The sequence below is a fragment of the Pteropus alecto genome, unplaced genomic scaffold, assembly GCF_000325575.1.
Source record: "Pteropus alecto unplaced genomic scaffold, ASM32557v1 scaffold205, whole genome shotgun sequence".
NCBI classification, from domain to species: domain Eukaryota; kingdom Metazoa; phylum Chordata; class Mammalia; order Chiroptera; family Pteropodidae; genus Pteropus; species Pteropus alecto.
The window spans coordinates 1498531-1512107 of NW_006436672.1; the positions used below are offsets into that span (position 1 = coordinate 1498531).

Sequence of the window (13577 nt, forward strand, 5' to 3'; positions counted from 1 at the left end):
TGAGGTCCGCCACCCGCTCTGAGGAACAAAGAGTCACTCCACCACTAGGCTTATTTGCTCAACAGGAATCCAGAAAACAGCACTGGTGGTTTTTCTAAGTGGATATGGCAGCTCCCTGCAAGGCAATCACTGACCTGTCATAAAAGAGGAAGAGCAGATGAAAAGACCACTATCAAAGGCCAGAGGCTGGGTAGGATGCTGTGTCTGCCAAGTAGTAACAATTTATAACATTTTAAGTAGCATCTTAAGCAAAAGACAGAGTAACATCTCTGTCGAAAAAGCTTGTCTAGCATGGATGAGACATCAGCCAGGCACTGACAAGGCGGCGAGCTTGGCAGGCAGCCCTGTCAGAAATAGCATCTGATACAGAGAGTGTACATCGAAACCTCTGTGGTCCAGCAGTCGTCTAGCTCGAGTTATTCACATGAAAGCTATTTCCTTCCCAAGTCGCAATGCAACAGTCAACCGTTCGAAAGCCAGGATTAAGGTTTTGCCATACAGTTTCACTTCTTACAACTTTAAATTTTTGAAGCCCCTTAAAGCTCAGTACCAAGTCTTCAGGAGAATAGAACATGTAGACCCTAAGTGACCCCACAAAGATAGAGATGGAGAGCAGGTGGGAGGCAAGCCCAGGTGAATCCCATCCCAGGTACCTCTAAACAATTTCAGCATCAGAAGCCCAGACGATAAGAAGACAGGACTCAATACAGCAGACATTTCTCCAGCTGGCACCTACGACTCCCCCCAAACAGATAACTCATTTAAAATGTGACTTCGGAGAGGAAAAAAGAAGATGAAGCAATTCCAAGTTCATGGTCTGCCTTAAGTAACAGCTATATCCGAAGCTCAGAAGAACCTGAACCTCATGCATGGCCTCCGCCTCTTGCCACAGTAACCTCAGAGGGCATTTTAAAGAACCACGCACAGAGTGACATGCTTTCTCTCACTCTCTCCGGTGACTCTAAAGCCGGACCCTTTCTACTAACTGGTTGGTGTTCAATCTAAATTAGTGCTCTCACAGTTCTAGAGGCCAGAAGTCCAAAATCAAGGTGTCGGCGGGACCACGCTCCCTCTGAAGGTTCTTGCTGCTTCCTGGCCTCTTCTAGCTCCTGGTGACAGGTGCTTCTCGACTAGTAGCTGCATCACTTCAATCTCCGCCTCCAACTTCGTGCAGCGTTCTCCTCTTTGTCTCAAATATCCCTCTGCCTTTCTCTTACAAGGACACCTGCCATTGGATTTAGGGCCCACTCTAAATCTAGGATGATCTCATCTTGAGATCCTTAGCTGAGTTACATCTGCAAAGACCCTTTTTCCAAGTGAGGTCATGTTCACAGGTTGTGTGGGCTAGGACCTGGACATATCTCTTGGGGTGCCGCCATTCGACCTACTGAGCTCTCCAAGAAACGAGAGGATGAAACGAGTTATTTATTTAAATGAACGTGGACTGTGAATACTTTTTTTGAATTTGATCAATAAACACTGATGGAATGGATGAAGACAGGAGCCAAGATACGCTGGAAACCTCGGCTCTGCCAATAAACAATAACCTGGATAACTACTGTTTACTTAAAGCGCTATGCTAAGTACTTTACATACAGCGAGTGGATTAAGTAAGATAATGCACCTAAACATTCTGGCATTGTAGACACTCCAGAAATGTCAGTGATCGTCATCACTTATTCTAACCCTCTCCCCAGCCAATAAGGAAGGTGTCGTCATTCCCATTTTACACAGCAGGGGCTGAGGCACAGAGAAGGTAAGTCACAGAGGTAATACCTGGCAGAGGCGGGACTGGTCATACTTCAAAGACCATGTTCTTTCCACTACATCACACTGCACCTGATTTATATTATTTAGTCTTTGCCTTGAGGCTTGTGCCAGCTCAAATATCTATAATCGGATTATATACAGAGTGTATATGTGGGTGTGTATATGTATATATACATATGTACATGCGTGTACATACACACACACACAAATCGGTATATATACACTATATATGTGAACACACACACACTATACCTCATTGAAGAAATCAACTAGAGCAAACACTGGGCTGAAAAGCAGAAGGTCCCAGGGGGGCATGGGAAATTCCCCTGCATACAGTCCAGTCCCTGAACTGCATGGCCATAGGGTAAAGTGTCACCTGTCACACCCTGCTGAGCTCACCAAAGCAACACATCTAACGTTCTGTACACCCCAGGGCCTCGTTCACAGGCTTATCACCTGCAGTTGAAGATCTTGTTTCTAAGCCAAACACCCTACAGGGAAGAAAAATGAACCATGCTCAACATCCACACCCCAACACTTTCCCCGCCACCTAAACTCCCACAGAAAGTGGCCAGGAAAGATGTCCCTGTCAGAGAACTTACAGGAGGAGTGGATGCTGGGGAAGCTTTTGCGGCCCTCGGACACCAGATCGGGGTCACCTGTGCAGTGCATTTCCGAGTTCATCACTCCATCTGGAAAGCAGCGGTAAAAGAAATCGGGGCGAGGTCTACAAAAGACACCATGGACATTTTCAATATAAAACGCTGCCATCACAAACGGACCCCGAGCTGACCCCCGCCGCTCCCTGCTTCCCCCAGCTCCTCCTTCTGCCACCTCCACCGAGCTCCGCACGGAGCGTCCTAGACGTGGGGGGTCTGAGGAAAAGCTCAGACTTCGGGGTCAGAAAGATCTGACTGGCAACTCCAGTTCTGCCACTTACTAGTTTTTTGACCTCGGGAAGGTCGTGGAGCCTCCCCCAGCCTCAGTTTCCACATCCATAGAAGGGGGAGGTCCTTACCTACCCAAGGTGAAGTCCTGAGGGTTAACTACTTACAGGAGGCACCTGAGCCCAGCGCTGGCCGAGTAAGAAGAGGTAGCTCCTGCCTCCACCCGCAGCCCTGACCTTCCGAAGCTGCTTCTAGGACCCAAGACTCCAGGCTGCTCAGGGCCCTTTATCTTGAATTTTAATGGCCAACTGCTGTTTCTCAGACAGCAGGCCTCAGTTAACTTCACTGAGAGGACCTAAAAGCCCTGCCCCATGATGCAGAGCACAAAGTCGCCCGGTGTCCTGAGAGAGCCCTCTCCAGGGGAGTGGGGTTGAGCCTCCTGTCCTCACTGAGAGGACCTAAAAGCCCTGCCCCATGACACAGAGCACAAAGTCGCCCGGTGTCCTGAGAGACAGCCCTCTCCAGGGGAGTGGGGTTGAGCCTCCTGTCACAGTCACAGCTAAGCCTTACTGAGTCCTTACTGGGTACCAGACCCAGTGCTGAGCACTGCACGCGTGTTCTGTCATAAGATTCTTATGACAACCCCAAGGCAGACCTTGGGACTTTCTTCATTTTACAGGTGCAGAAATGAAGGCTCAGAAAGATGACACTCCTGCCCAAGGTCACATACAACCAGTAAATGGCAGAGACCAGCTCTGAACCCCAGCACTTGGATTCCTGCACCTACATACTTCACCCTGTTCTTTTCTTCCTCACTCAGGTGAGGGTTCTCCTACAGGTGTGAGATGGCCGACTGCCTCACATCAATCCAACTAATATCTACTGAACGCCCACTACGGGCGAGGCTTTGCTACTGCTGGGAACACAGGGCCCGCTTTCTGCATAAACTGGTCACGCTTCACATGCACTGTCTCACTGGCCCTCCCAGCTCTGGGATGTAGGCCCAACAATAATCTATCGATATCTAAAACATATCAATAATTAATAATTTCAAAATCTATCAGAGCTGCTGGTGTTCACCTACTCAGCTAGGACTTCTCTAAGAGGGTTTATTTACCTACTGAAGCAAACCCTCAGAGCAGAAAGGCCCGAGAATCAGCATTTTATTAGGGCCCCATGGTAACCCTAAACATGCAATGTTGGGGAAACGCTAGAGCATCAGGGCACAGACTGCCCAGTCTGGATCCATCTGCCGCCCCCGCGGTGCCCGGCCGGTGCCCTGCACCAAGTGGACGACCAGTAAATGCTGAGGTTCTGAGAGGGGACCTAACCTGTTCAAGGCCAACGGCTGCTCAGGGCCAAAGTCAGGTCTCGAATTCAGGTCTTTTGACTGCTGGACTCTACAGGGACTGACTTCCAGAGCAGTCAGGGGCAAAGGCAAGGTCAATGGAGAACAGAAATCATTTCCCAGGAGGGTAAGAGAAATGTGCCATCAGCCAACACTCCAATGCCAATCCATACTTCTTATCCCAAAGAGAGCAACAAATAAATAATCTTATTTATTTTTTGGAGGCCAAAACTGACAAATGAGTGGGTGTCTGATGAGGCCCTGGAACAGCAGCAGATGGACTGGAAAGGCCGGCAGTGGACCTTGGCCCGCAAGCAGGCATAGTCAGTGGGTCCTTCTTTACTATGGACCTCTTATTTTCTGAAATAGTGGGATCGTAATTCAAAGGAGAAGAGGGATCTATGCTGAGGACAGAAATCCCAGAAGGACAACAATTTAAGGGAAAACCAGAAGAACTCAAATCTGTCCCATCCAGTGTCTGTGGCCAAGGTTCCTACACAGACGACCTTGAGCATCTGAGTCACCACGTGCTTCTTTTCGGAACTTACCTTCCCACTATCAACTTAATAGTGTTTGTGCAGACTCCATTCAAAGCAAGAGCCAAGGACACAGCTACAAAACAAACCAAGAGACAGAAAAATAACCAGCTGGCTCTCAAATCAAAATTACCATCACTATCGTCATAATTCTATTTCATTTATGACCATAGAAATAGGAACTAAAACTTTAAAAAACAGAGGGAATCGTGGGTGGCTAGAATAAAAATATAATTAGGGCAGGACTTTGGAAAGTAACTCATAAAGTTCCAATTCCCTATGACATAAAATTTATCTCTCCTCTTTGAAATTGTCAATATTGTAGAGAAATCCATCTATCATGTCCCAGATAATATGAACAGATTTAATACTATAGCATGTAGAATTTCTTTTACTGGTAGCAAGAAACATTAACTTTTTAAATTTCCTTTCGGCAACCTTCTCAGACATAATTGTCATCAGAGCCACTGCTAGGATCCTTCTGCAGAGTAGGACATTCCCACATGGCGATTATGTCCTTGTTGACCCGTCTGCCGACAGCTGTCCATCTGTTATCAAGCAGACCACGGTTTCTGAGAAGAGGAAGTCCCAGCACCTCGCTGGGCTTTGCGCAGGCTGGCGCAGGTGGTGCTTTTTGCCACTTAAAAACAGCAGGACCTTCTGGAATACGTTATTTGAAAATCTACGGCGTGGGGACTTTTTCCAAGCATCTTGAGAGAACTGACGGATGAAGTACAGATCATGCAAAGGGTGCCAGTGACATGAGTCACAGCGCTGTCTCTGCGAGGACCTTGCATCTCTCTCCTGTGTTTATCAAGACTGCACAGAAGGCAAGTCCGTGTGACGGAAGGTCGAACGCCATGCCTCCACGATAAAACCTGCTGACGCCCATCCCGTCGCTTTGTTGAATAATAAAGCACATGAGCTACCACTTCCCTTTGGCGAATACTAACTATTGAGTACTAGCTGAGATTTATGTAAGAAAAGAGCAGTGGAAGGACATTTTCAGGAAGGAGCTGCCCAGAGCAATTCATGGTCATGGAAGGAGACAAATGTGTGTTCTATGAGTGGAAAGTGCCGTGGAGAGGCCGTGGGCCACCGAGAGGGTTAAAAACCCACCTGCTTTTAACAAGTCATGGGAAGCAGAGAGAATGGGAGGAACCGGTTCAAATAAACACCTTTGTCAAAGGGAAATTAATCTCTGAAGCGTGAGATGGAGAACACTGCCGTCTCTCAGGCCACTGGGGTGGAGAGCAGAGCACGAGTTAGCAGCACGGCACTGCCACCTAAACACCAAGCACCTGGGGTATAAAACTGGGACCAGAGTGGGGGACTCGGAGAAATCCTCTGATTACATCTGCACACACAGACCCTTCCTTCCTAAGATGCTGGCTTCCCTTCTCTCTCACGTGCTCGGAGCACTGTTGAAAGGTCTCCCTCAAAAAGAGGAGAAAAAAGTTCCTGGGCTCTCTTCACTGTTGTGTTCTCCCAAAGCCGTGACAGCGAACGGGCCGTGAGATCGCCCCGAAATGACCGGAGTCGCTCCCGTTAGGGCCGATCCAGCGGGCTCACTGCTGTGTTTCTCGGTGGGGCCAGACTCCTTTTTATCCTGGTCCCAACATGGCCTTAGCACAGAAAGGTCTCTGCGAACAAGCAGCACTAGCTGATCTTCCAGTGCCTTTGGGGAACTTCACAGACCACTAAACTTCACAGACGCTGTACGGATCCCGAACTCCAAACACGTCCCCAGCCTCCGCACCGGCTGGGCTTACTGTAGCACAGAGCCGTTCTTTGAAACGCTTCCAGTAGCTGAGCTAGAAAATGTGTGGATGTGTTGGATCCACCAACAGCTGGCAATTTTACTCTCTGGTCCAAAAATCTGAAGGGGACAGAAAGGAGCGGGGATCCAGAGTGACGATATTTAGGGTGGAAGCCATCACAGTATTCTGGAAATACACTGAACTGATTGTTATTTTCATCTGAGGCCCCTTAGGAACCTCTCACTGATACCAGAGAGAAGGCTGGGCTGAGGTCAGATGCAGGAAAGGCTGGCCGAGCAGGGAATGAATGACCCTAATGAACCAGGAGTGCTTCTGGCTAACAGTAACCCACTGGGTTCACAAGGGCTGTGCTAACAGCATCTCACAGCACTGCAGGCTTGAGAGAAGTTAGAAAGACAAACCAGAAATTCAAAGCCATGGGTCAGATGAGTTGGCCTGTCGGTGGTCTGTGCGGAGGTCGCTACTGCTCAATAAGCATCCCAGAGGCTTAGAGGGCTCCTGTTGTTACTTTTGTTGTTGCTGGGCATACAGCACCTTCCTTGCGTGACGGCATTCCCCGTTCTACAGACCTGGCTGTTCTGCTGCCTGAACCCCTGATGCTGCAAGAGCTGAGCTTCACTCCTCTCACAAAGGTGGCCGCTGGGGACATACAGATAAGGGACCCAGGTCTGCGGAAGATGCCCGAGTAAAGAAGGGACCTAAGCACTAAACTACCTTCACTGAGAAAGTCCTGAATTCCAGGTAACATTGGAAAAGCTACACCTAGTTTTCTGTCCTTAGTTTTTAAAAATCATTCCTCCACCCCCTATATTCAAGACTTCCTAAAACAAGTGATTTAAAAAGAAAAATGTGTACGACATAAAGCTCTTCATCCTTTCTACAGGGCAGGCTCTGATTTATTTAGACAAACAGAACAGACAGGAATGCTCCTTCTCTGTTAACGTACAGGAGGCAGGGTATGGGGTGCAACTGCGAGATGTCACTGAAGGAAGATTTTGCTGTGAATAAAAAAATGTCTAGAAAAAGTAACTGTGAGCTACTTACTGCCAGAACAACATCTTGACTCCAAAAGCCGGCAGTAAATTATAACCATAACCTTGAAAGACTGTTCTCTCTCACAGCCCCGTACCTTGGGGTTCCATGCCAAGGGAGAGACTAGAATAAAGAGTGAGGCAAAAAGACTTCCAGGTCCACTGAGAGGGCTCCCAACAGGACATTTTGGGAACCACAGTGGTATCTGTCCAGACGCTACCACGACTGCTCGAGCCATGTGTAGGAGGAGCACCTATGCCCTTCTTGGAAAAACTGGCCTTTCCACCACCTCCGCTGAAGAGACTGAGACCACGTGACCAGCAAACCCTCAACCACAGATGAGCAGCCTGGGGCACATGCCCGACTTGAGGGAGGGCATCTTAGAGACTTTTGGGGTCAGGCTTCAGAAATGAGATGAGCTGCAGTCTCCGCCTGGGAAGTCTGTACAACAGGATGCAGTGCAACTTGGACGTGGCTCTGGAGCTGACAGTCATGCCGGCATGGGGCAGCCCAAGCCTCGCACAGAACAGAAGTACGGGGAGCAGACATGACATTTGGACAGGACAATAAGGCAGGGGGTGCGGGGGGAAGAAGGCGGGCTCATGACAGAAAGGAGCGGTCATGAGCCAAGAGGGTGTCTCCACCACTGATGTCCCAGCTCCCTAACTCCAGTCCCAAGAGGCTCCTCTGTCCTTGCCCCGATTCTTGGATGTCTGTGAGATCGATCGTTTGTATAACTCTGTAACTAAATCCCTAATTCGTCTGAGCTCATTTGAGAGGGATTCTGTTCTTTTCAACTAGACAGAACCTAACCAAAGCTGAGTTATATAAGAAATGTCCCTGTCCTGCTTCAGACAGAAAGCCTCTTAACTGCTGTGTACCCTAGATTTCCCCTCACCAAAAAAAGGAAGATGACATTTTGCTACATTTTCATTTTCTCAAAGCCCAATAATTTACAAACATACCCTTTAAAAGTGGGGAATCGCACATTTCCAGATTTACTACCTAACTGAATGTTAAGTCCATATAACATACCAACAATGCAGTTTGTGTGAGGGTTTGGGTAACTTGTATGTGTGATATTAAAAAATAAACATAATTCAGTTTTCCTAATAATCGCAAAACTGAAAAGCCAGCTACTAGGAAGTTTATTCTGATTGTTAAACAAGCCATGTAGTTTTGGCTTTCTCTTAATACTGTCATTTACTCAGCGTTTGATTAATACGCAGATCAGAAAAACGAATTTAATCCTAAAAATGTCAAGCATGTGTCACATGCAGATATGGCTTAGCTCGGGGAGGGCTTGTAACAATGGTGTTATAATCAGTGGCAAAGATTATACAATAACACTCGCTTAACTGCCAAAATGTCCCCAAAGTGAAGATAAATTATGGAGCTTGTTTCCAATTTCTATTTTATTTTGCAGTAGCTTTTGCCCAGTTCTGCCCCTAGCCAGAAGGGTGATTGGTCCAGGAGTTGATTTCTCAATTGCCTGTGATGTGGGTCTATTAGCCACAAATGTGAGACTGGACAATCAATGAGTGGTGACAAAGCTTCAAGTTCCCTGTGCCTCACCTCCTGAGCAGCACAGACCTCTGAATGGAGACACGCGGTCACATTCAGCACCAAGGACAGCGACACAGGCGGCCTCGGAAGCTAATGGCACTTCTATCTGTGCGCTGGCGTTTCTTAAGGCTTAAAGTTTCTCTCATCTTGTATCTCCCAAGTTTAATTTGACCAAGAGAAAAATCAATTGGGTGCAAATGAGACTTTTTAAAATCGAGTGATCAAATTCAGTTTAGCCCCATCCCCTAAAACAGGAACTGAGGATACTCTACCTAAGAAGGCTTCCTTAATTTCAGTCTTGTCTGTTCGCCGGATAATTTTCACCACACAAATAACAGCCAGGGGCGTGAGGAAAGAAATTGCCTGGAAGAAATAACAAATAATTCCTTATGAGGACAGCAGCTTGCCATCAGAGGGCTGATTGATAATTAGTTCCAGTTAGCTTTATTTAGACTCACTAGTTGAATGATCTTACTGAACTCCTGACCTCAAAAAAAAGGCGAAGGATTTACATCGATACTTAGAGACTCCGCAGACTTAAAAAACTGGAGGTGTGATTGTGGGTTATAACTGATTTGTAATTGCTGGGAGCTGCGCTTAAAATGGTGGCTTTTAAAACGAAAAAGAAGTCTATAATTATGATGACTCATCTTTGCCAGTAAGCTCCCTCACGTCCCTCTCTGCAGGAAGGTGTAAGAACCCTTGGCCTCCCATCCCCAGCTCTCCAGCAGCACGGGAGTATGTGGGACTCGCTTAGAGTCAATCAATTCATTCCCTCTTGGTGTTCTTTTGTTGAATATTCATTTCCTCGGCAAAGCAGAGGTCAGTCCTTTTTCATGAAGTCTCTCTTCTCGCTGTTCTCCATCCCCTTTCCTCCCCCGACCCAAAGCACACAGAAATGCATTAGGCGTTTAATGAACCAAGCTGGCAGGATTCAGATGCAAGCAACGGTCATTACAGAACCTGCTAGGAGGCAGGACCTGTGCTTAGGTACCATCGGGTAGTAGAGTCTCTTAAATCCTCACAATGGCTCTGTGACTCTTTATCAGGCTTGGGGACTCAAGGATGTGCCCAAGGACACACAGCCGGTGAGTACCAAGGCCAGTCTTTGGAAACCAGGTTTTCTGTATCCCACATCTGATCTTTATTCAGCATCTCTAATTAGTAGGTGGTTTGCAACACTCCAACAACCAAGAAAAAGATATTTACGCTACTTCCTTATGATTATAACATCTCAGGATAACAATATCAGAAGGGCCTGAAATATCCCACAAATCCACAGTTGGCCTCACAGTTGGTGGGAGGGGTGGAGTTGTGATTAAGTACTGATCAATACTGTTCACACAGGAAACCTCCACCTGTGCTCTGACACGATGTCACTTTTTGGAGAGGGGCTTCTTAGTAGGACTAAAGCACGGCGAGAAGATACTTTTCCAAGGACAAAATTCATTCAAATGAACATGGTCCTTCAAAATAACTGAAGGTGTTCTACATACTTACAACCAGACTGCCAGAGCTCAGAACACCTTGGGGACCCCTTTTTGGGAGCTGTCTTCAGAGACAGTTCATGAGGCATGAGAATCCATCTGCTCACTCATGGGTTTCTTTCCGACCACAAATGGTAGTAACGAGCTTGATGAGAACGTCTTATCAGCCTTAGACCTGAATGCCTTGGCTGTTTAAACATCAACTAAGCAGGTCATGTCCCATGGAGGGTATGCAGAGGGATGTGGCACAGGGAAGCTGTATGACAGTCAGAACTGAAGCAGGCAAGCAGAGACCATGCCCAGGGATGACCCAAAAGGCGACACTCATTCATGAGTTAAGAGTTCCCCAGTAAGCCTGTGAAAGTCTCCACAAGTGGCCACGGCTCTCACACCTGAATGGCTGCAGGACTGTGACAATGCCAATTCCCTCGAACAGGCTTACTAGGCAGATCTGAAAATCTACGTTTGTAACAAGCATCTCTAATGATACTGATGCTGGTGGCCGAGAAGCCCTGTGTCAGAGTTCTGCCTCAGCATTCGGGATTTAAAGAGAGATGACCGAAGCCCCTGCTTACTGAAGTTCATGGTTACTATCGAAGTCAGAGAAGCCCATAGTTCCCTGCTTCCTCTTACTTCAGACACCAAAACTGGGCGATTGCCCCCAAACAGAAGAAAGCAACTCACCGAAAGCTGACAGCCCCGCAATGACTCCACCGACAGTCAAATCTTTAATATGAGAAACAGAGAACTGAAGAAAACCTTACCAGACAATCCGAGATCACATACTCTGTGGTTAGACAGAAATAAAACCCCAGAGGAAGTACCAGTTGGCAAGACATTCCCACAGAGTCTCCAGAGGCTGAGCAGGAGTGGACCAACTAAACAGGAGATGGGGGCATCACCCAGGAGACTCACTGCTCAAAGCCCCAGAGTGGGAGCCGCAGAAGGCATCAGGGCTGCCCAGTGGCTCCAGGCCCATAGCTTGATGGCCAAGGGGGTCTCTCTTAGCACTGTTCCCTGCTTCGGTTCTCCTGCACCTAACTGGATCCCCCCCACACCCGCCCAACCAGACCACACTTAATTTAACTGCTTCTTAGGCCGATGCTAAGCATCCAGGACAAACTAGGCTCCCCACCTGATGAGCTTCACAGAGAGGGAATGCATCCACCAGACAGAGTCACAGCACCACCCAAGTGGCTGCAAAGAGATGTCTGCATGTGACATCCCTACGGCATTTGGGCTCCGGTCTTGTTTCTTCTTCCTGGAAACACAGCTGTCATGTCCTAACAGCAGCGCTGACAGAGACATATTCACATTCATCATCTACTCCTCTTGTTACAAATACCTTTCAACTTCAAGTTGGAATTAAGAGATGAACCCCGGAAGCCAACACATTAGGAAAACCATTTCCTTCTGGGGCAAAAGAGGAATGAAGAGAGAATAAATGCCCCATTTGCACTCTGCAAATCAGACTGAATCAGATCTCCGCGTACTCCACTCCCACGGTTCCGACCAAGCCCTTCATTAGCCCTGCTCTGCTGCCGGAGCCGTGAAGATGATGACGGACACAGAGACATGGAGGTGGGCGGTGGTTCCATCTCCAAACCAGGGTGGAGGTGAAGGACCCAAATGCACAGGTATTGTTTTCACTTAGCTTAATGTTTCCATGGCTTACGAATAAAAGTTTGAAAATTGTGGGTATGAGCCCAGTGTAGACAGACAGTGAACAGCTAGTGCTTACTGAATGGGACCCGAGAGAGACCAGAACAGGGAATTCCAACCAATCACTGCTGCAGGATGCAGGGAATATGCTGATTCCTCTCAGCTTGAGTTTTCCCCGCTAGTTATGAGTACCGGGCCGCTACATGTACACACACGCCTCAGATGACGAAGGCTAACATGTTCTCAGAACTTACGGAGAACCACGGTCTGCTCTAGCCCTTCATGCAAATTATCCCCTTCAGTCCTCACAGCGACCCTGAGAAGGAGACACCTCACTTAATGAACAGGAAACTAAGGCACAGAGAGGTTAAGCAACCTGCCGGAGGTCACAGAGCTAATAAGTGCTAAACCGGGGATTTGTGCCGAGACTAAATCAAGCTCTTAGCTGCTTTTAACCAGTGTGATAGCAGTTCTCGCTGTAGAAAGGAGCGTGGTAATGCCTTCTCTCTGGTATGGAGGAGGAAGTAAGGGGGCTCATTTCCAGGGACATGGACAGGTCACAGAAATGTGAGTGGCGGCAGTCATGGATTAAGCACCTACGATGTGGCAGGGGCTTTCCTGGCATTTATTTAATCCTCTCACTACTCTGTAGACAGTATCCAGTGGAAACATTTTCCTCCTGCTACAGAGAACAAGACTAGAGTTTGGAGAGAGAAGCGAATGCAGAGCGCACGCAGCTCGTGGGACCCGGACGCCCCCAGCTGGGGCTGCCCTGCTGCCTGGGTGGCCGTCCTGAACCGCAGTGATCCCCTTAGCCCAACACCCCTGGGCAACTGCTAACGAATGAGCCACATCAGTAAAGGGGGTCCCAGGATCCTGTGACCAGGCATACGGGAAGAGAATGCTCTAAGCGCCAGCCCACCTGTGCCCTTAGGTCTGAGCAGGGGGCACCTCTGAGTGCAGGTAGGAGGTTGGGGACAGGAAGAGCCTAATCCACTCAGGGCCCCCGCCCACGCCCTACATAACCAACGTCCCCAACGAGGGCCCCGCTTTGCGCATCCAACAATGAAACCAGCACAGGAAGTGTCGTCAGTCCCCAGCCGTCGCTAAACCCAAAAAGTGGGTCGCCCCCACGCGCAGACGCACGGCACCGTGCTGCCAGGAGGCTTCTGGGAATCGACAAAGCACAGAGTGGCATGTCTGAAGGGGCAGAGGCACGAGTATGCCAAACACTCTTAATAGCCCCGGGGTCGAAGCAGAGCACCCCTACATTAGGATGTTGGGCAGAGAAGAGCTTGTCCCTGGGGTTTATTCACATCAGACAAAATGAGGGGGCCCCAACTGCCTTAATTTCCAGAACTGATGGAAAGGTACGCTGCAAAGTACTTAGAAAGGCAGCTCAGGACAGGCAGACACTTGAGATGGGCCCTGCTGTGGGTAAACAATTACAGCCCTTCACAGAGCAAGAGCTGTCTCAGACTTCTCAAGAGGCTAAAAATTAAATTGTC

The 13577-nt window shown here is 48.3% G+C and overlaps 1 protein-coding gene across 4 annotated transcripts in view; it reads right to left on the reverse strand.

The window, feature by feature from the left end:
• PLPP4 (phospholipid phosphatase 4) overlaps positions 1-13577 on the reverse strand; it is a 109599-nt gene that overhangs the window by 51830 nt on the left and 44192 nt on the right. Inside the window, exons 2-4 of one of the 4 annotated variants that reach the window (XM_015590632.1) lie at positions 9193-9283; positions 4554-4617; positions 2373-2462 (exon numbers count right to left, since the gene is read on the reverse strand). The exons of the other annotated variants lie outside the window; for them this stretch is intronic. Coding sequence (XP_015446118.1) covers positions 2373-2454 — 82 coding nt within the window. The 5' untranslated portion in view covers positions 2455-2462; positions 4554-4617; positions 9193-9283. The remainder of the gene's footprint in view (positions 1-2372; positions 2463-4553; positions 4618-9192; positions 9284-13577) is intronic. 4 annotated transcript variants of the gene reach the window in all.